The sequence below is a fragment of the Balaenoptera borealis genome (genome assembly GCF_965194805.1).
Source record: "Balaenoptera borealis genome assembly, chromosome: X".
Classification (NCBI taxonomy): Eukaryota; Metazoa; Chordata; class Mammalia; order Artiodactyla; family Balaenopteridae; genus Balaenoptera; species Balaenoptera borealis.
The window spans coordinates 59,666,346-59,689,554 of record NC_138881.1 but is presented as its reverse complement, the minus strand read 5'-3'; the positions used below and the strand labels follow the sequence as shown (position 1 = coordinate 59,689,554).

The 23,209-nt window shown below is 45.3% G+C and overlaps 1 protein-coding gene, 2 long non-coding RNA genes and 1 pseudogene across 4 annotated transcripts in view; all 4 read left to right on the top strand.

Annotated features, from left to right (window-relative positions):
- The window catches only part of LOC309620813, a 498,839-nt gene that overhangs the window by 190,610 nt on the left and 285,020 nt on the right, over positions 1-23,209 (top strand). The gene's annotated exons all lie outside the window — the stretch shown is intronic.
- Positions 1-23,209, top strand: part of LOC309620844 — a 260,746-nt gene that overhangs the window by 93,681 nt on the left and 143,856 nt on the right. The window lies entirely within an intron of this gene.
- Positions 8,874-11,502, top strand: LOC309620943 (uncharacterized protein CXorf49 homolog pseudogene; annotated as a pseudogene). The gene has a single exon. The product of its transcript is annotated as an uncharacterized protein CXorf49 homolog pseudogene (transcript).
- LOC309621227 (uncharacterized protein CXorf49 homolog) lies at positions 11,753-13,825 on the top strand. Its single transcript, XM_082378310.1, has 5 exons — positions 11,753-12,011; positions 12,540-12,616; positions 12,884-12,929; positions 13,509-13,550; positions 13,655-13,825. Exons 1-4 carry the CDS (start codon positions 11,891-11,893, stop codon positions 13,547-13,549), a joined length of 285 nt encoding a protein of 94 aa, XP_082234436.1. The 5' UTR covers positions 11,753-11,890; the 3' UTR covers position 13,550; positions 13,655-13,825.

Below are 23,209 nucleotides of genomic sequence, written 5' to 3'. Positions count from 1 at the left end.
GCAAGAGATCCATTTGGGAGGTAATCTGGCAGAATCCATTGAAAGCAACTTAGCGCCAGCACGGACTCTGTGCCTGGCACTCTTCTAAGCGCTGGGCATAAATAGTAATGCATCCGCGTGACACACCTATAACTATAGTACCAACTATTACTGGCCTCTTACCAGTGAGGAAACAGGCACTGAGAGGTTCGGCCACTGGCCCAAGGTCATTCGGCTCGTGGGGATCAGCGGCAGCATTGAAACCAATCAATCTGCCTCCAGAGTCCTTGCTTTGAGCCCAAGATCTTAAAACTGGAAGGAAAAATAAAAGCTATTTCCTCTATGTTCCGGCAAGTCCGCTGCCTGGTACTTCTTCCGGAGACACGCTGGTACCTGTAGTGTACAAGAACACATGCACAAGGGTGTTGGTGATGGGAAAAACTGGGAACACTCCAAATTCCCGTCGGTAAGGAAATGGATGAATGCAACGTGGCTTAGCATCCAGTAGCATAAAGCGTGGCAGTCCAAAGGAATGCATCAGGCCATTCTCACAGCTTTCAAAAGCATCCTCCTGACTTCAAACTGCAAGTTGCAGAACGATCGCTTTGGATTGACATACGTAAATTAAAGCACTTGCGTGCGTGGGCACACACACACACCAGTCAATCCTATGTAATATATGAGAATTCATTTAAGTATATGTACAAGTATGTTTTAAAGTTTTGAAGGACGCACAACCAAGGCCTACCAGTTGTGATGGCGGTGGGTGTGGATAGCCAGGTGTCTCTCAATTTTTCTTGGAACTCTCAGTTCTCAGCTTCCCTGAGCTGAGCAGTACTGATGTCTGGGGAGTGGTCCCTCTCTTGGTTTCTATATGGCCCATGGGTGTTAGAATTTCCCTTGTCTGCCACCCAACTCCTACTCTGACACCCCTCCATTCCTCCCATACCTTCCTTCTGCTCTTTCCCGTTCGTACTCCTCTGTCTTCAGTCACCTCTCTCTCCTGCCTCCTGCTCTGGCTGACCTCCTGGAGAGTCCTGGGGTGTCTGAACCCCTCTTGTCTGTGGAACTCAAAGGCCCAGTCTTCTGGGTCTGCACCTGAGAAGCTGGCCATGCTGGAGAAGTTACAGAGCAGGGGAGATTGGGTGCACTGTAAATCTGCAATCCTCCTCCTCGAGCCTGCCCCCGATGGTGCCTGCCTGTTTGTGGATACCGCCCCCTTCCACTTCTCCCAGTGACTTTTTAAGTCATGGTGTGGTATTTCAAATATGTTAAAATGGATAAGGAAGGATATAGCAAAATCTCCTGCATCCACCAGCATCCTATGAAACATTACCGGTGGATCCAGTGGAAGCCTCCGTCTTCCCTCTCACCATTTCCACTCCCTTCCTCCCTCCCCCACAGAGAGACTCCCAGAACTTCTTCTCACCTTCTCCACTCTCTTCGTCCCTGTGGCTCTCCTACCTGCTCTTCCCCTGCATCCCATACGTCTCCAATGATGTCACTAATCTCTGCTTTACCCCCCTACGCTCACCAGGATCCAATACTGGTTTTGACTTACTCTCTTGGCCTGGAGTGGGAGTCAGTGTCAGAGGTTCCTCTTGGCCTTCCCAAGGTGATAGCTCTTACTCCACAGATTAATGACCCAATGTGCAGGTCATTTCTCCAACTGTCACGTGTATCACTTAGAATTATCAGCTTGGGGACTGGAGAAATGACCACTATGTTGGTCCAGGGACCCAGTCAGCTCACCGTGGCCTGATATCTATCCCCAACTCCTTTTACTGCCAGAACCTCATAAGCCCCACTCTAACAGGGCCCCATCATGACACTTTGGGCTTCCGGGATCAATGTCAGCTCAGAACCTGTGGCCAGTAGTCCTAGACATATCTGTGTCCAGTGCCAGTGTGCAGTCACCCAAGCATCTAAGAAAACTGCTATGAACATTTGCATACAGTTTTTTTGTGAATGTAAGTTTTCATTTCTCTTGGGTAAATATCTAGGAGTTAACTTGCTGGATTGAATTGTTAGTGTATTTTTAACTGTTTCCAGAGCATCTATACCATTTTTTGCCTTCTCACCAACAATGCAGGAGAGTTCTATCTGTTCCTCAGTCTCTCTAGCGCTTGGTATTGTCTGTATTTTGTTTTTATTTCAGCCATGCTTATAGCTATGTTGTGGTATTTCATTGTGGCTTTAGTTATTTCCCTAATAACTAATGAGGTGAAACATCTTCTCAATAGCTTACTGGCCATCCAGTAAGCACAATGACAGTTCTATTTTTTTTTTTTTTGCTCATTATTTATTGCGTTGTTTGATTTCTCATTACTGAATATCGAATGTTCTTTATCTCTTTCGGATACAAGTCCTTTATCATGTGTGCTTTGCAAATACTGTTTCCCAGTCTGTGGCTTATGCTTTCAAAAACAAAGAAACAGACAAAACCCAAATAACACAATTTAAAAATTGGCAAAGGAATTGATTAGATATTTCTCCAAAGAAGACACAGAAATGGCCTACAGGTATATGAAAAATGCTCAACATCACTAGTCATCAGGGAAATGCAATTCAAAACCACAATGATTTATCACCTCACAACTGTTAAGATGGCCAGTATTAAAAAAACAAACAAAATAGCAAGTGTTGGCAAGGAAGTGAAGAAAATGAATCCCTTGTGCATTGCTGGTGGGAGTGTAAAATGGTGCACCCACCATGGAAAACAGTATGGAAGTTCCTAAAAAAATAAAAATAGAACTCCCATATGATCCAGCATTCCCACTTCTGTATATTTACATTTACATTACAAACTAATTGAAATCAGGATCTTGCATAGATTATTGCACTCCTGTGTTCATTGCACCATTATTCACAATAGCCAAGAGATGAAATCAACCTAAATATCTATCAACAGGTGAATGGATAAAAGGTAGTATATATAATGTATACATATAACAGAATATTATTCAGCCTTTAAAAATAAGGAGATCTTGCTATATGCTGTAGTATGGATGAACTTTGCAGATATTATACTAAGTGAAGTAAGCCACTCACAAAGGACAAATACTGCATGTTTCCACTTACATGAGCTATCTAAAGTAGTCAAACTCTTAGAAGCAGAAAGTAGAATCCTGGTTGCCAAGGGCTTGGGGGAGGGGGAAATGGGGAGTTGTTGTTCAATGAGTATAGATTTGCAGTCATGCAAGATGAAGAATTCCAGAGGTCGGATTACAACAATGTTCATATAGTTAACAACACTGTACACTAAAAAATTTGTTAATAAGGTAGGTTTCATATTATGTGTTTTTGCAATAAAAATAAATTAAAAAATAAAATGCCTTATTCGATGGCTTTTCATATATTCACAGTTGTGCATCTATCACAATCAATTTTAGGATATTTTTGTTAGCCCAAGAAGATGCCCTGTATCCCTTAGCCATCACCCCCAACCCCACAACCCACCCCCAGCCCTATAGGCAAGTAATAAGCTACTTTCTGTCTCTATGGTTTGCCTATTTAGGAAATTTTGTATAAATGGAATCACACAATATATAGTACTTTTTGTCTGGCTTCTTTCACTTAATATAATGTTTTCGAGGTTCACCCATGTTGTAGCATGTATCAGTACTTCAGTTATTTTTATTGCCAAATAATATTCCATGGTATGGCTATACCACATTTTATTTATACATTCATCAGTTTATGGGCATTTGGGTTATGTTTAGTTTGGGAATATTATGGATAATATTCCCAAACTAAATGCTGTTAAGAATATTCCTATACATTTTGAGTTCATGAGTTTTTGTGTGAACATATGTTTTCAGTTCTCTTAGGTAGATCCCTAGGAATGGACATTCTGGATCATATGGTAACTCTATGTTTAACTTTTTAAGAAAATACCAGAATATTTTCCAAAGAGATTCAACTATTTTACATTATCACCAGAAGTGTATGAGGATTCAAATTTCTCCAGATCCAAATATTTGTTATTATCTGTATTTTGGATTATAGCCATCCTATTGTTTTTGCAACATGGTATCTCGTTATGGTTTTGATTTATATTTCCCTACTGACTAGTGGTTCTGAACATCCTTTCATATGCTCATTAACCATCTCTATACCTTCTTTGGTGAAATGTCTATACAAATCTTTTACCCAATTTTTTAATGGGGTCATTTTCTTATTTATTTATTATTCTTATTCTTTAATCTGGATACAAGTTCTATGTTAGATCTTTGACTTTCAAATATTTTCTCCCAGTCTGTACCTTGTCTTTTCATTTTCTGAATAGTGCCTTCTGAAGCATAAATGTTTTAAATTTTGATGAAGTCCAATTTATCAAGTTTTTCTTTTATGGATCATGCTTTTGGTGTTGTACCTAAGAAATCATTGCCTAACTCATGTTTACAAAGATTTTTCTCCTCGGGTTTCTTTTAACAGATTTATAGTTGTAGGTTTTACTTTTAAGTCTCTGATCCATTTTGCATTAAGTTTTGTGTGTGCTGTGAAGTAAGGTTCTAACTTTGTATTTTTGCCTGATATCCAGTTGTACCAGCACCACGTGTTGAAAAGACTATCCTTTCCCCATTGAATTGAAAATCATTGACCATAAATATAAGGAGAGTTCGTTATTTCTGAACTCTCAATTCTGTTCCATTGATCTATCTCTATGTCAGTACTACACTAACTTGATTATCTGTATTTTTATAGTAAGTTTTGAAATCAGAAAGTGGAAGTCTTCCAGGTTTGTTCTTTTTCAAAGTAGTTTTGGATATTCTGTTTTGTTTTGTTTTGTTTTGTTTTTCATTTCCATACGAATTTTTGGATCAGCCTGTGAATTTTTACAAAGAAAGCCTGCTGAAATTTCGATAGAGATTGAATTGAATCTATATATCAATTTGGGGAGAATTACCATATAAATATTGAGTCTTACAACCATGAACATGCAATGCCTTTCCATTTATTTAGATCATCTTTAATTTCTCTCAACAAACATCAATTTGTGTTTCTCAGTGCATAAGTATTACATTTGGTTTGTTAAATATATGCCTAAGCATTTTATTCTTTTTGATGCTATTGTAACTAGAATTAAGTGTTCCTTAGTTTCATTTTTGGATTATTTGCTACATGTATATAGCAATAAAATTTGTTTTATGTATTAATCTTGTACTCTGTGATCTGTTGAACTTCTTTATTAGTTCTACCATTAGATCCATTTTTGTGGATTCCTTAGGATTTTCTGCATATGAAATCATGTCATCTGAGAATTAAAAATTTTCCTTTTTTATTTCCTATCTGGATGACTTTTAGTTCTTCTTCTTCCCTGTTTGAACTGGCTCAAACTTCCAGTGCAATAATGAATAAAAGTAGTGAGCATGTCTTTGTTGCTGACTTTAGGGGAGAAGTATGCAGTCTTTCACTACTAAATATGATGTTAGCTGTAGGTTTTTCATAGATATCCTTTATCATGCTGAAGAAATTTCTTTCTAGTCCTAGTTTTTTATTGTTTTTATCATGAAAGGTGGTCGAATTTTGTCACATGCTCTTTCTGTGTCAGTTAATATGATAATGTTTCAGTGCTTTCTTCTTTTAAAATAGTGTATTACATAAATTGATTTTTAGATGTTAAACCAACCTTGTATTTCTAGAATAAATTCCACTTGGTTATGGTATATAATCCTTTTTATATGTTTCTGAATTCAGTTTGTTAATAGTTTCTTGAGGGTTATTTCATCTGTATTCATGAGAAAGATTGGTATGCAATTTTCTTTATTTTGGATGTCTTTGTGTGTTTTGGGCATCAGGGTAATTGTGCTGGTCTCAGCCAATCGATAGTGATCCTGTCAGCTAGAAATACCTGGAGGCACTCACCTGGACTCCAAGGCGAGCCCCCACAGATATTTCCCCTTTCAGAACCAATGTTGTGGTTGAACTAGCCCTTGTGGTTCTTATTATAACTGCAAGATGCACCTCAGCAATAACCTTCAGGAACCTTTGAAAGGACGAAGTTTATTACTCACAAGTCCTGGAGGGTACATGGCATGCCTTGGACCACACAGAAAGGTTGTGGGTGGAGAAAGAGAGCTGGGACCTGGGGTTATGTTTTTATCGGGGTCAAGAGTGAGGGGCCTAGGGTTTCTCAGATTCACTCTTTATTGATGAATTTAAAACAGAATGGGAATTAAAGCACAAGAAGGGAAAAACAAGCAGCCAAAGGGTCAGTTATCTAAGTCAATCAGAGATCTCCAAAACAAAGGAAACTTCAGGGGTGTGGTGGCCTGGCTCTTTACCTAGTCGTGTAGCTGGCAATTTGTTCTTTTTGATATAGCTGTCTTTGAAGTGGTGCCTCAGCAATCAGAAGCTTAATGTCAGGCACTTGCATTACAATTAAAAAAAAAACTGTCAGAGGCTCACACTACAGTAATATTGGCCTGCTAGAGCTAATTTGAAAGTGTTCATTCCTCTTCTTTTTTCTGGAAGAATTTCTGGAGTGTTGCTCTTATTTCCATCTGAAATGTTTGATAGCATTCAGCAGTGATGCCATCTGGACAGGAGCATCATTGTGGGAAGATTTTTAATTATTAATTTAATTGACTGTCTATTATTGAGTCTGTTTTGAAGTTTGTGTCTCTCTACAAATTTTTTCATTGCATATATGTGTCTAATTTGTTGGTATAAATTTTTTCATACTATTTTCTTATAATTTTTAAAATTCAATAGGCTCAATGGTGATGTCTCCCTTTTCAGTCTTGATTTTAGTGATTCCTTAGGAATCTCTTTTTTTTTTTTCTTGGTCAGTCTGCCTAAGGTTTGTGATTTGTTATCTTTTTAAAAAAACCATCTTTTGGTTTCATTGTGTTGTCCAAAAAGATTAATCAATAGTCAATCTAAGAAAAATGGAAATTTTTATTTGAGCCAACCTGAGGACTATAACATGGGAGACAATCTTCAGAAAACTCTGAGGACTGTTCCACCCATTGGAGATAAAACCGTTATATAAGTTTTTGAGACAAAGTAGCATATTAATAGTTTACATAGTCCAACAAGGCGAGTAGTGGGTATTAATGACCCATTACAGGATTGAGAAAGGAAAGTTATCTCTTAAGGAGTTACCTTGCTGGTTCCAGAAGGAAATTTCTTTTCTTTCCTTCTTTCTTTCTTCTTTTTTTTTTTTTTTTTCTTGGCATGTGGGCATTCCTGTATCCTTTAAGGGGATCTAGTTAATGTATAATGTGATACACAAATCACACTAAAGGGGAGGGGCTAGTGGCTCAAATGGGCAGAGAGAGAATTTTATGTTTACAATTTTTCTTGCCCTGCCTGAAAATAATTTTATTTCATTAATTCCACTTTTGATCATTAATCTTTCAATAGAAAGCATTAGGTGATCAAGTATTTGGTACCTAAACGCTAGGGTGGTTCTTTACCTGCCTTGGGTCCATCATGTCCCTCGATGCTGGGTCCTAATAGCCCGGTTCTTTCTTTCCTTTTAGGGGGTGGTACTAGTAAGATGTCTGGCAAGGAATAACGGTCAATTCCAAGTTGTCCAATAGGACTTGCACCAATTTTACCTTGCATGTGCATTGTGCATGTCCATTATTTTATAGAGAACTATAGATGTGATCAGTAGTTTCCAGTTGTTTAGATATCATTATCTTAGTAGGAGCAGGTGATACACAGTGCAAAAAACAAGAAACTAAAACTTTATAAGTTACACAAACTGTAATCAAAGTTGGCAATAGGAGGAACAATATCATTAGTAAAGATTTAAGCCAATATCCTCTTGAACCAAACCATTTTCCTAGCATTTCCCTTAAACTGGGAAGAGGATCATTCAGAGTGGAAATCTGATTTTTCAGATGCACCATAAGGGGGGGGGTTGCATTAGAAGACTCATCAGGTATAAAAACACAACATTCACTATGCATTATAGCATAAGCTCCCCCTTGGGAAGCTTTTAGAATATTGAGGGCTATGCAATTCTGTAGGACTGCTTTTCTCATCATGGAAATTTCTGAACTGAGCAAACAAATGGCTTGGTTACTATCATTTAAGGCTTGCTGGGTGAATTTTGTTAAAGCCTCTATATGAGTAATGATATCTTCTATTCCAAGTGAAGGAATAAATATTGCAGCCAAATAATCATACCATTGGAAAACTGATTGAACCCAACATGCCCAAATTGAAAGCAGAATGACAGCAGATGTTTTCAAGGCTACCTGTAGGTGACATTGAGTCTAAAGGAAACCAACTGTACACCTCCCTAACCAATCTGGGGAGATCCAAGGCCACAAATTTGTTCCATAAACCTATTGGGTCCTGTTAGGAGCTATTCCACCATTTTAACATCTAGTGAAAACCGTCTTTCAGACCTTGAAACATACACCCAAAGGTTATCAAACATTAGATAGGATTCATTTGGGATTTAAAAACATTGACTAATGTGGATCTGATGCCATCATTCTGCAACTTGCAGTTTGAAGTCAGGAGGATGCTTTCGAAAGCTGTGAGAATGGCCTGATGCATTCCTTTGGACTGCCACGCTTTATGCTACTGGATGCTAAGCCACGTTGCATTCATCCATTTCCTTACCGACGGGAATTTGGAGTGTTCCCAGTTTTTCCCATCACCAACACCCTTGTGCATGTGTTCTTGTACACCACACGTACCAGCGTGTCTCCGGAAGAAGTACCAGGCAGCGGACTTGCCGGAACATAGAGGAAATAGCTTTTATTTTTCCTTCCAGTTTTAAGATCTTGGGCTCAAAGCAAGGACTCTGGAGGCAGATTGATCGGTTTCAATGCTGCCGCTGATCCCCACGAGCCGAATGACCTTGGGCCAGTGGCCGAACCTCTCAGTGCCTGTTTCCTCACTGGTAAGAGGCCAGTAATAGTTGGTACTATAGTTATAGGTGTGTCACGCGGATGCATTACTATTTATGCCCAGCGCTTAGAAGAGTGCCAGGCACAGAGTCCGTGCCGGCACTAAGTTGCTTTCAATGGATTCTGCCAGATTACCTCCCAAATGGATCTCTTGCACCACCGCCACAGGGCTTTGCTCCTAAACTCTCCCACCCTCGGAATGGTTAAGTTCTTTGAAGGTTGTCAACCTAGTGTGTGAAACCCAATTCGTGGTTTTAGTTCACATCTCCAGGATCAGCGGTGGGGAGCATCTTTTGGGGTGTAACTGGCCACTGCGATTTCCTCTTCTTTGAATTTGCCTGAGAGCGGGCGAAGGGCTGATGGAACGAGGCCAACCCCAGTCTGTCCGCCAACCCCAGTCTGTCCGCCAAACCCACCTGCCCATAACGTTTGCTGAGCCACATTTGATGGAGCAGTTGAGACAGAGACCTTACAGAACGAAAATACGATCCCTTTGCTCTCTGGCTGACCCCTGATCACTGACTGCGGGACTCTTGTGCCCATTCTCCTGTTGGGTCTTAAGGCTTGCGGTGGAAGGGAGGCTCGCAAATGCTTTCGGCGTGTGCTAGGCGTCCAGCACCTCCATCTTGACGTTTCATCCTCACCACCCCTGGAGCCCGGCGCCCTCACTCCCCGACCCCCTGTGTAGATGGGAAACGGAGGCTCAGAGCTGTGACTCTAACCGGAAAGGGGAGGCGGGACAGGAGGAGGCGGGCCGAGAGGCTTGACAGAGGGAGGCCCTCCCACCATCCCCTTCACCAGCCCACTGCCCGGACCGCCCACGGGCTTGGCGGCAAATCAGAGGCCCTCGACCCCATTGGTTAGGCCTCGAGCCGGCAGGCGAACAAGGCGCCCGCTGGTTGGCCGGGCCCGGACCAATGAGGAGGCCGCGGCGCGGGCGTGGGCGGTGCGCTGAAAACCGCGCGTCGTTGCGTTTGAGGCGAGCTCGTGCGACGCCTGAGGTGGCTGCCGCTGCCCTCTGAGCGCCGCCCGCCTCGACCGCCGTGACCGCGACCGCGACCGTGACTCGGGCCATCGACCGTCGCCCCGGTTCCGGCGCCGCCAGGGTAGCGACATGAGTTCCCCCGATAAGCTGTCTGTGTGGGGAACGCTTTTCGGCCCAGAGGGCGGGGAGCGGGCCGGCGTCAGCCCGACCGGCCCCGCAGTCCCGCGGGGTCCCGACCCAGGCCCCGAGCCCGGGGAGCCGCGGAGCGGCGAGGGCGGGGGCGGCTTCCCGGACCCCGGGGGCTTCCAGTCGGAGCGGGAGATGCTGGAAGCGGGAGGGCCGGTGCTGTGGGGCCGCGAAGGCCGACCTGGCTCCCCGGCTGACGACACGAGGGACCTCCTGGAACTGGCCGAGGAGTCTGCGGCGGGCATCCTGCGGCAGCTGGCCGCCCGGGACATGCTGGGCGTCCACAGACACCTGTCCCCGGAGAGCTGCGCCGCCTTCGAAGTGTCCGCCGTGTGGGCCGGCCTCGAGGCGGGTCCCGGGGGTCGAGGAGCGCCCGCCCAGAGCTGTGGGGAAGCGCCGCCGGCTCCGGCCGGCCCTCTCCACCTCGGTGGGCCCGAAGCGGGCCGGGCCTGGGGGAACCCTAAGAGAGGCCCTAAGCGTAGGTTGAAGGTGGCTGCGGATCGCCAGCGGCTCCCCGAGAAAGGCCTGGCCTGGCTGCTGTCCGACCCCGAGTCCTCAGATGAGTTCAGTGAGACAGAGCTGATGACGTTGAGCACTTACCCCAGAGGAGGAGGCCAGGCCGAGCCCAGCAGACCCAAGGATCCCGGGGACACTCCCAGACACTCGATTTTCCAAGACAGGGAGAATTGCCTTCACGTGCCAGGCTCTTCCCTGTCCTTGGCTCCGCGAGGATTAACTTCGGTTGTGGAAACACAGGGCGTGGGAGAGCAGGGCATCTCTTCCCCTAGGAAAATGCAGAGCGTGCTCTGGGGGAAGGGGGGCAGCAGGCCCAGCTACCCGGGAGCTGCTGCTGCTGCTGCAGGTGGCCTGCGGCGGGTCGCTCCTAGGAAGAAGGGGGCCCAGGAGAAGAAATCCCTCGGGGGAGCCTCCAAACTTGCCCTGGGGAGAACCTTCCCTTCCGGGGGAGAGCGAATCTCGGCAACTCCCCTGGAACCGGCCACCTTGCCCCCAATCTCTGGCATCCCGCTGCTTGGGAGATCCAAGAGGTATACCTTGGTCCTTTCGGGAAATGAACAGTCCAAGCACACCGGTGCTGGGAAGAAATCCGTGGCCAGGCGGGCAAGGGAGTCTGAGGCGGTGGCGGGAGAAGATAAAGACCCAAATAAAGATCCAGCCGCAAAGGGCCAAGTGAGTAGGCCATGCTCCTCCTCTCTCCCCACTCTTCGCCCCCCCCCAGCTCCAACCGCCCCCAGGACACACGTCTTCACCCATGCTGCCTCCGTCCACCCCTCAGGGGTCGTCATTGGGTGCCCCTCGGTCACTGGGTCATTAGGATGCCAGATCGGGCTCCTTTTACTAGGGACAAACATTAAGCTAGCACTTCGGGTGTGCTGGGCCCGGTTCTCCACCCTTGGCCTGTTTCCAGCCTCCTCTGCGAGACAGGCTGGGATGGAAGGGAGGGCTGGTAGCTGAATTGTGTCGGGGGATCCCTTAAAAATTTCCCCAAAAAGCCATAGTATTTAGACTTACCAGCTTCCTGAATCCTACTTCCTAGCTGTTCCCCAGACCTTCCTTGCAGGGGGCCTGGGCTTTCTCAGTGCCCCAGTGTTGTCCCTAGATCAGCTCTGCCTGCTGGCCTGGGGCTGACTGAGGGAGAAAGTGCTAATGAGATCAGCCTTTCAATTCCCTTCCCAATTCCCTGCCTCACCCCGGCCCCGAATCACACTCTCTCTCTCTCTCTCTCTCTCTCTCTCTCTCACACACACACACACACACACACACACACACATCCTTAGTCCTAATCGGTGAGAAATTCTTGTTTCAGCTGCCAACTCACAGGCCAGGCACATCTTTTCCACGCATGCATGGTGGAAAAGCCTGCAGTGACGACCTCAACACCAGAGGCCCCCAAGATCCAGGAAACTCAGAGCCCTTGGCCCTGAACCCAGGAGAAGTCATGCCCAGGCTGCCTGTCCCCTCAGGTGAGTGTCGTGGGTTTGATATGAGGGGAGGGGAGAGGGGTTGAGGACAGAAACCTCTGGCTCTGTCTCTGCTGGGGGCACAGCCTTGCTCCCAGGCAGCTTCACCCCAGGAGACGGGGTGCTGGCAGGGCTGGCCTTGAGCCACATCATCCTCTGTGTGGGGTTTGTGCGGCCGGGGTGATCGGTGGCAGTGCCCCAAACAGCTCCTCCGGGTGTAGACTTGCAGGGGAACAGCCTTTTCTGTTAAGTCCTTTTCGCCCACATTGCTCTCCCACGTGCTGGCTGTGGCTGCAGCTCTGGGAGGGTCGAATCCAGAGCCACAGTCTTTGGGGACCACAGTGGCGAAATGGCTGCCCCTGGGGAACAGGAGAGGCAGGCCCAGAGAGAAGGTTCGGGCTGCTGGGCAGAGCAGGGGCGGCTTGTTGCCAGCGGAGGGTGGTGCTGCCTCACCTCACGTTAGACCCCGCTTGGCCCTTTCCACCTCACTGGGAGCCTGGGAAGCTGGATTGTGTGTCCTTTCCCTCTCAGGTGACCGGAAGCCACTTGACCATCCCCCAAGACCAGAAAGACAGCAGCAGCCACTGGGAACACCGGGCTGTCCTCTGGTAATGCTTCCTCTGCCTCCTGGAAATGCAGGCCCAAACTCGAGGGTGGGATCTGGGTCCAAGTTCAACTGACATGTGTGGGGCCCTCCTTCCCCTGCCCTCATGATGTACCCCACGGAGGGAACCCACCTCCTTTCCACTGAGGAGCCCTTGCCAGTCTAGCCACCCGGCTCTGGGATGGAGGGCCTGGGGGAGAGGAGAAGGTGGAGGAGAGAGGAGGCCAGAGTATACTAATCATTTCTCTTCCTCCTGTGTCTGCTGGCCTAGAGTCTCGTGCTACAGAGAGAAATAGACGACCTTAAGGAGAAACTTGGTATGAGGAACCGGGGACGGAGAGCGGTGTCTTAGTGCAGAACCCGGGTGGGCACCTGGGATGGGGGTGGGCTGCAGGTGCATTCGGCCTCGCAGGGACCAACATCCCTTTGGGGAGGCGAACCTAGCAGGCCTGGCCCTGGAGCCGGCTGTGTATGTCCAGCTGGGCGTGTGTACAAGTAGCAAGGTACTGTCTGGACTGCATGCACACTTTGCCAACCAGACCAGTCCTAGGGAATCTCCTTCTGATAGGACTTTTAGAGACGCCTCTTTGATTTTCCCTTGAACTGCTGCTTGGTGTGGCTTCTAAGGTTCTTGTTGGATTGTTTGTGTGTGTGATGAGTTCTGACTGGTTGTGGCACGGCCCACAGCATGAGAGCTGCTGGCACACTTTGTTTCCCTTTAGGAACCGGTTCCACATTCAATTCGGGTGGTGGGGAGTGGTCAGGCCCAGAGCTCTTTGCATCGGGTCTGGAGGGGGTTTCAGGTTGCAGGGCTAGGCGGTTCCTCACGGGGACAGGGGGACGGGCTTCTATATCCCTCTCTGTGGAGCGCCTGCTAATGCCTGTCCCTGTTGCAGCCGCCATGCAGTACCTGGCTGACAAGTTCCAGACCCTTTGAAGTGAGTGTTACGCACACCGTACCCCTTCCCACAGTCCTGCCTGTTGAGCAGGGCTGGGGGCTGGCCCTGGCTTGAGGCTCCTCCCTGACTCCGCTGTTTCACAGGTTGAGCCCAGCGTCTTCCTGCAAGAGGAGCAGCTGGTACCTTTGGGGCCCGGGAGCTGTGGCCAAGCTCGTTCCCTCCTGTTCTGCCTCAGCTGGGGCTTCCTCTCCCCCTTGTTTTGCCCCCGCCCCACCCCAGTTTCACAGCATTTTCCAATTAAAGTGCCTCTCATATTCTGTGTTCTGCCTTCTCTCTGGAGGGGTAGGGGTAGGGGGCCGGGGCGGGGCGCTGCTCCACGTCAGAGCCTTTTCCGGAACAGTATCTCTGGCATCCTGTGGCGGGGACTCTGGGCCAGCCTCTGCTACCATCCCTGCAGTCAAGCCAGCGGAGTGCCCCACGTCTGGGTCCTGTGTGGGCTCTGCCTGGCCACATTGGAACGTCCTCCCTTTCCCCTGAAGGCTCTCTTCTAGTTCTCTCCAAACCCCCCTCCTCCTTTGGGGTCTGGCGGTTCCCATTCATCTCTGCCATTCCCCCCCCCCCCCCCATCAGCAGGAACTCATGACCCCCTTCCAGAGCTCCAACCTGGAAGCTTTCACATCCTCCCTGCCCTAGCCAGCTGACCACCCTCCTCCAGCCTGGTCGTCTCTATACCCTTGAGTGGAAATTGGCCCGTCAGGGTCTATGGCAAGTGTGGTTAGTAGGTCTGTGTTCTTGCATGGTCCCTGTCAAATACTCTTTCACCAGCCCCATGACACAGATTTTCCTGGAAATGATATTTCCGTGTCCCAGCTCAATCTCCCAGACTGCCTCTTTAGGACACATGAGGTTGAGTCTGAACTCCACGTTCGATTTCCCCCTCACTGGAGGTTGGGGAGCACTTCCTTCCCTCAGCCAGGACCCAGGGCTGCACCTGCCTGAGACTCAGAGGGACAGATTTGTGTTTGAGTGAGGCGAGGGTGGTTCTGCCTGACACCCTTCCCGAAAGACCGGTGTTTTACTACACAAAAGAGGGTATGATGGTAGATAGGACATTCCAGGTTGGTGACTGTGTGTCCCTGTGTGTGAATAAAAGTAATCAGGGATAATCTCCCTTGAGGGAGAAAGATGTGATTCAGGGAGTAAAGGGAGTAGAGGCTGGTCCAGGTTCTGTAAGGCATTGAATGAGCAAAATCAAGGGTCGGATCTGTTTTGTTCAAGGGTTGTCGTTACATTCCCAAAACATAGGAGGGGGATGATGCAGAAGTCACCAAACCCCACGACAGGGTGTTGGGATGCTCAAAATGTTGGATTCGCTGGAGGAGGCTCTCGATCCTACTCTGTGATCCTATGATGTCTGACAACTACTGTGGGTGTGGATGGAATGAGATTGGGAAGGGTGGCTCCTCAGAGTAGCTCATCTTAGAATCAGGAGACCCATATATGAGACCACCCAACATGAGCTACCCGGGACAGGGGCGGGATGGGCGCAGTGAGGATGGGAAGTAAGGAGTGACTGTACCTGGACAATGGGGAGCACTTGGGTCCACCCTTCCCCCGTATTCTCACCCTGACTCGCTTCCAGAGTTCATGGCATGAGCTCAGGTGGACAGACCACATGTGGGATGGGACAGTCACAGACCTCAGTGTCAGGAAAGATTGTTTGTGGGACTGAATCCTTCCACTCAAACCCCTCCCTGGAGAAGGTGGGCTTGATTGCTGCCCAGGCCTCTGGCTGGATTCCTGGGATGTACCCAGTGCCCCCCGCAGCCTGTACCAGGCTTATGTTCTAGCCCCTCTTGCTCCGGCACTGCTCCACACTGAACTGAGGCCATTACCAATGAGTGTGTGTGCACTTTGAGGAAACAGAGCTAGCTCAGACCTTGGACCTGCCTCTGCCCAGTAGAGACAGTCGTTCCAGGTCATGTGTCCCTGCAGACACTCTGGAGAGAGTGAAGCTAACTACAGGCTGGAGACCGCCATCACAGGAACTCGCTTCTCAGTGCACAGTATGGAGGTTGTGGGACCAACTCAGTGGTGTGGCACCAACCCCTCCGGCCTGATCCCTTCTGGCTCAGAGCCCATTCCCTCCAGCCTCTAACCACAGTGTGAACAATGGGGAAAAAGTGAAACCAGCACTGAAATACTGCCCCAAGCCCTCAGGACCCGGCTATATCCCATACCAATGTGGAGACTGCCATCACACCCGGGAGAAACCCAACTTTCTCAGGGTTCTTACTCTAGCCCCTCAGGACCCAACCCCACACCTGAAAGGGCAGTGATGGCCATTGAGCATGGAAGAAGGCCAAGCTCACACATTGTTCTGGCTCTAGCCCCTTCAACTCCAGACCTGTTTCCCACCCGGGCAGTGACTGCCACCACACCCTAGGGGAAGATGCAGCCCATGCTCACTTCATATCTAGCCCTCCCTCCAGAGCCACTGGGCACATGCAGACTGAACATGGATGGTTCCACACAAGAACACACCCTCAAGACTGGGATACATAACTGTCTCACCTAATTTCATAGAGACAGAGAAAGTTTTTAAGAAATGAGTAGACAGGGGAACATATTTCAAATTAAAGGCAAGAAAAAATGCTGAAAAAAACCCTAAGGAAACTGATAAATAATTTAACTGATTAAGACGTCAAAGCAGTAGTTAAATGAATGCTAACTGAACTGGGGAAAAGAATAGATGAACACAGTGAGAATTTTTAACAAAGAACTAGAAAATATAAAAAGGACCAGTCAGAGCCGAATATAATAATTGAAATTACAAATACACTGGAGGGAATTAACAGCAGATTAGGTGACAGAGAAGGACACATAAGCAATCTGGAAAGTAGAATAATGGAAATCACTCAATGATAAGAGCAAAAAAATTTTTTTATAAAAGAGAATAGTTTAAGGGACCTGTGGGAAGACATCAAGCATACTCACATTTGCATTATAGGGGTCCCAGAGGAGAAGAGAGAGAGAAAGGGGTTGAAAATGTATTTGATGAAATTATGGCTGAAAAATTCCCTAATCTGAAGAAAGAAACACAGAGGAAGCACAGAGAGTCCCAAACAAAGTGAACCCATACACAGCCACATCAAGATGTATAATTAAAAGGGCAAAAGTTAAAGAGAGAATTCTAAAGTTAGCAAGAGAAAAACAAGAGTCACATACAAGGGAACTCTCAGAAGCCTATCAGCTAATTTTTCTGCATAAACTTTGCAGGTCAGAAGGGAGTGGCACGATAAGATTTAAAGTGCTGAGAGGGAAAACCCTAAGACCTAGGATACTTTACTCAGCAAGGTTATCATTCAGAATTGAAGGAGAGATAAAGGCTTCTCAGACAAACAAAAATTAAAAGAGTTCATCAATACTAAACCAACTTTACAAGAAGTGTTAAAAGGTCTTCTTGAAGTAAAAAAAAAACCCACAATGGCTAGAACAGGACATAAGACATTAAAGGATGGGGAAAATATACTGGTGAAGCAATTATAAAGGCTGGGTATTTACCAGTTAAATAAGCTAGTACAAAGGTTAAAAGACAAAAATTGTAAAATCAACTCTAACTACAATAAACAGTTAAATGATAGACATGAAGATGTGAAATATGACATCAAAATCACAAAATGTTGGGAGGTGAGTAAAAAATGTAGAGCTTTCAGAATGTGTTTGAAGTTAAGTGACTATCGCTTTAAATCAAGTAGATATAGGTCAACATAAATGAACTCCATGGTAACCACAAATCAAAGACCTACTATAGATATACCAAAAATAGAGAGAAAGGAACACAAACATAACACTGAAGAAAATCATCAAACCACAAGAGAGACACTAAAAGAAGAAAGTAATGGAGAAGAACTACAAAAACAACCAGAAAACAAATAACAAAGTAGCAATAAGAACATACCTACAAAAAACCACTTTAAATGTCAGTGGAGGAAATTGGTTCAAGACCAAATTGGAGTAGAAGGACGTGCGCTCCTCCCTCCTGTGAGAACACCGGAATCACAACTAACTGCTGAACAATCATCGACAAAAAGACACTGGAACTCACCGAAAAAGATATCCCACATCCAAAGACAAAGGAGGAGCCAAAATGAGACAGTAGGAGGGGCGCAATCACGATAAAATCAAATCACATAACTGCTGGGTGGGCGACTCACAAACTGGAGAACAATTATACCACAGAAGTCTTCCCACTGCAGGGCTTCCCTGGTGGCGCAGTGGTTAAGAATCTGCCTGCCAATGCAGGGGACACGGGTGCGAGCCCTGGTCCGGGAAGATCCCACATGCTGTAGAGCAGCTGAGCCTGTGTGCCACAACTACTGAGCCTGCACTCTAGGGCCTGCAAGCCACAACTACTGAAGCCCGTGCACCTAGAGCCCGTGCTCTGCAACAAGAGAAACTACCACAATGAGAAACCCACGCACCGCAACGCAGAGTAGCCCCTGCTCACCGCCACTAGAGAAAGCCCACGCGCAGCAACAAAGACCCAACACAGACAAAAATAAATAAATAAATAAAATTATTTTTTAAAAAAAGAAGTCTGCCCACTGTAGTGAAGGTTCTGAGCCCCACATCAGGCTTCCCAACCTGGGGGTCCAGCAACGGGAGGAGGAATCCCCAGAGAACCGAAGTTTGAAGCCCAGCAGGAATTGATTGCAGGACTTCAACAGGACTGGGGGAAACAGAGACTCCATGCTTGGAGGGGACACCCAAAGTAGTGTGTGCATCAGGACCAAGGGGGAAGGAGCAGTGACCCCACAGGAGACTGAACCTGTCCTACCTGCTAGAGTCCAAGGGTCTCCTGCAGAGCTGGGGGTGGCTGTGGCTCACCGCAGGGATAAGGACACTAGCAGCAGAAGTTCTGGGAAGTACTCATTGGCATAAGCCCTCCCCGAGTCCACCATTAGCCCCACCAAAGAGCCTGTAGGCTTCAGAGCTGGGTCGCCTCAGGCCAAACAACCAACAAGGAGGGAACACAGCACCACCCATCAGCAGACAACTGGATTAAAGTTTTACTGAGCTCTGCCCACCAGAGAAACATGCAGCTCTACCCACCACCACTCTGTCCCATCAGGAAGCTTGCACAAGCCTCTTAGATAGCCTCATCCACCAGGGGGCAGACAGCAGAAGTGAAAAGAACTTCAATCCTGCAGACCATGGAACAAAAACCACAATCACAGAAAGACAGACAAAATGAAAAGGCAGAGGACTATGTCCCAGATGAAGGAACAAAAGAAAACCCCAGAAAAACAACAAAATGAAGTGGAGATAGGTAACTTTCAGAAAAAGAATTCAGAAAAATGAGAGTGAAGATGATCCAGGACCTCGGAAAAAGAATGGAGTTAAGGATCGAGAAAATACAAGAAATGTTTAACAAAGACCTACAAGAATTAAAGAAGAAATAAACAGAGATGAACAATACAATAAGTGAAATGAAAACTACACAAGAAGGAATCAATAGCAGAATAACTGAGGCAGAAGAACAAGTACATGACCAGGAAGACAGAATAGTGGAAATCACTGCCATGGAACAGAATAAAGAAAAAAGAATGAAAAGAAATGAAGACAGCTTAAGAGATCTCGGGAACAATATTAAACGCACAAACATTCGCATTATAAGGGTCCCAGAAGGAAAAGAGAGAAAGGACCCAAGAGAATATTTGAAGAGATTATAGTTGAAAACTTCCCTAACATGGGAAAGGAAATAGCCACCCAAGTCCAGGAAGCACACAGAGTCCCAGGCAGGATAAACCCAAGGAGAAACATGCCGAGACACATAGTAATCAAATTGACAAAAATTAAAGAGAAAGAAAAATTATTAAAAGCAGCAAGGGAAAAACGACAAATAACATACAAGGGAACTCCCATGAGGTTTACAGCTGATTTCTCAGCAGAAAATCTGCAAGCCAGAAGAGAATGGTATGATATATTTTAAGTGATGAAAAGGAAGAGTCTACAACAAAGAATACTCTACCCAGCAAGGATCTCATTCAGATTTGATGGAGAAATAAAGCTTTACAAACAAGCAAAAGCTAAGAGAATTCAGCACCATCAAACTAGTTCTACAACAAATGCTAAAGGAAATTCTCTAAGTGGGAAACACAAGAAAAAAAAGGACACACAAAAAGAAACCCAGAACAATTAAGAAAATGGTAATGGGAACATACATATTGATAATTACCTTAAATGTGAATGGATTAAATGCTGCCAACAAAAGACACTGGCTTGCTGAATGGATAGAAAAACAAGACCCATCTATATGATGTCTACAAGAGACCCACTTCAGACACAGGGACACATACAAACTGAAAGTGAGGGGATGGAAAAGAGATTCCATGCAAATGAAAATCAAAAGAAAACTGGAGTAGCAATACTCATATCAGGTAAAACAGACTTTAAAATAAAGAATTTTAAAAGAGACGAGGAAGGGCACTACATAATGATCAAGGGATCAATCCAAGAAGAAGATATAGAAATTATAAATATGGGGAAGGCGCATACGCTAACCTGATAGTCGAGTCATGGAATTGCCTCAGTCCACCTCTCTGTTTAAGCAGCTGTTATGTCTTCTCCATGACCTCCTCCAGCTGGATTTTAGCATGGACAAACCACTCTCCCTGCCCCACTGTTGGCCCACCAGAGGAAAGAGTAATTACCGTGTGGCTGACAGGGTCTTGGTGCTCCGGCCGGGTATCGGGCCTGTGCCTCTGAGGTGGGAGAGCCGAGTTCAGGATATTGGTCCCCCAGAGACTTCCCAGCTCCATGTAATATCAAATGGGGACCCTCTCCCAGCAATCTCCATCACAATGCTAACACCCAGCTCCACTCAACAACGAGCAAGGTACAGTGCTGGACACCCTATGCCAAACAACTAGTAAGACAGGAACACAACCCCACCCATTAGCAGAGCAGCTACCTAAAATCATAACAAGGTCACAGACACCCTCAAAACATACCACCGGACGCGGTCCTGCCCACAAGAAAGACAAGATCCAGTCTCATTCACCAGAACACAGACACTAGAACCAAACTTAGCCACTGGGGGCAGACACCAAAAACAAAAGGAACTACAAATCTGCAGCCGGCGAAAAGGAGACCCCAAACACAGTAAGATAAGCAAAATGAGAAGACAGAGAAACAGACAACAGATGAAGGTGAAAGGAAAAACACAACAGACCAAACAAATGAAAAGTAAATAGGCAGTGTACCTGAAAAAGAATTCAGAGTAATGATAGTAAAGATGATCATAAATCTTGGAAATAGAATGGAGAAAACGCAGAAATATTTAACACGGACCTAGAAGAACTAAAGAACAAACAAAGGATGAACAACAAAATAAATGAAATTTAAAATTCTCTAGAAGTAATTAATAGCACAATAACTGAGGCAGAGGAACAGATAAGTGATCTGGAAGATAAAATAGTGGAAATAGCAACAGCAGAGCACAATAAAGAAAAAAGAATGAAAAGAACTGAGGACAGTCCTAGAGACCTCTGGGACAACATTAAACGCATCAACATTCGAATTACAGGGGTCCCAGAAGAAGAAGAGAAAAAGAAAGGGACTGAGATAATATTTGAAGAGATTATAGTTGAAAATTTCCCTAATATGGAAAAGGAAATAGTCAGTCAAGTCCAGGAAGCGCAGACAGTCCCATATAGGATAAATCGAAGGAGAAACACACCAAGACACACATTAATCAAACTATCAAAAATTGAAAAGAAAGACAAAATATTAAAAGCAACAAGGGAAAAACAACAAATAACATACAAGTGAATCCCCATAAGGTTAACAGATGATCTTTCAGCAGAAACTCTGCAGGCCAGAAGGGAGTGGCAGGACATATTTAAAGTGATGAAGGAGAAAAACCTACAACCAAGAATATTCTATCCAGCAAGGAACTCATTCAGATTTGATGGAGAAAATAAAAGCTTTACAGACAAGCAAAACTAAGAGAGTTCAGCACCACCAAACCAGCTTGACAAGAAATGCTAAAGGAGCTTCTCTAGGCAGGAAACAAAACAGAAGGAAAAGACCTACAATAACAAACCCAAAACAATTAAGAAAATAGTAATAGGAACACACACATCGATAATTACCTTAAATGTAAATGGATTAAATGCTCCAACTAAGAGACACAGACTGGCTGAATGGATACAAAAACACGACCCATATATATGCTGTCTACAAGAGACCACTTCAGACCTAGGAACACATACAGACTGAAAGTGAGGGGACAGAAAAAGGTATTCCATGCAAATGGTAATCAAAAGAAAGCTGGAGTAGCAATTCTCATATCAGACAAAATAAACGTTAAAATAAAAACTATTACAAGAGACAAAGAAGGACATTACCTAATGTTCAAGGGATCAATCCAAGAAGAAGATATCACAATTGTAAATATTTATGCACCCAACATAGGAGCACATCAATACATAAGGCAAATGCTAACAGCCATAAAAGGGGAAATCGACAGTAACACAATCATAGAAGGGGACTTTAGCACCCCACTTTCACCAATGGACAGATCATCCAAAATGAAAATAAATAAGGAAAAAAGCTTTAAATGATACATTAAACAAGATGGATTTAATTGATATTTATAGCACATTCCACCCAAAAACAACAGAATACATATTTTTCTCAAGTGCTCACGGAACATTCTCCAGAATAGATCATATATTGGGTCACAAATCAAGCCTTGGTAAATTTAAGAAAATTGAAATCGTATCAAGTATCTTTTCTGACCACAACACTATGAGACCAGATATCAATTACACGATAAGATCTGTAAAAAATACAAACACATGGAGTCTAAACAATACACTACTTAATAACCAAGTGATCACTGAAGAAACAAAAGGGAAAATCAAAAAATACCTAGAAATAAAAGACCATGGAGACACGATGACCAAAAATCTATGGGATGCAGCAAAAGCAGTTCTAAGAGGGAGGTTTATAGCAATACAAACCTACCTGAAGCAACAGGAAACATCTCAAATAAACAACCTAACCTTTCACCTAAAGCAATTAGAGAAAGAAGGAAAAAAAAAACCCCAAAGTTAGCAGAAGGAAAGAAATCATAAAGATCAGATCAGAAATAAATGAAAAAGAAATAAGGGAAACGAGAGCAAAGATCAATAAAACTAAAAGCTGGTTCTTTGAGAAGATAAACAAAACTGATAAACCATTAGCCAGACTCATCAAGAAAAAAAAGGGAGAAGACCCAAATCAATAGAATTAGAAATGAAAAAGGAGAAGTAACGACTGATACTGCAGAAATACAAACGATCATGAGAGATTACTACAAGCAACTCTAAGCCAATAAAATGGACAACCTGGAAGAAATGGACAAATTCTTAGAAATGCACAACCTGCTGAGACTGAACCAGGAAGAAATAGGAAATATGAACAAACCAATCACAAGCACTGAAATTGAAACTGTGATTAAAAACCTTCCAACAAACAAAAGGCCAGGACCAGATGGCTTCACACGTGAATGCTATCAAACTTTTAGGGAAGAGCTAACACCTATCCTTCTCAAACTCTTCCAAAATATTGCAGAGGGAGGAACACTCCCCAACTCATTCTACGAGGCCACCATCACCCTGATACCAAAACCAGACAAAGATGTCACA

Excerpts from the sequence above, each read along its gene's own strand:
- LOC309621227 (XM_082378310.1), top strand. The coding sequence starts at position 11,891 with ATGCATGGTGGAAAAGCCTGCAGTGACGACCTCAACACCAGAGGCCCC. Across the intron at positions 12,617-12,883 it reads GAACACCGGGCTGTCCTCTG|AGTCTCGTGCTACAGAGAGA; the intron begins GTAATGCTTCCT and ends CTGCTGGCCTAG. Across the intron at positions 12,930-13,508 it reads CGACCTTAAGGAGAAACTTG|CCGCCATGCAGTACCTGGCT; the intron begins GTATGAGGAACC and ends TCCCTGTTGCAG.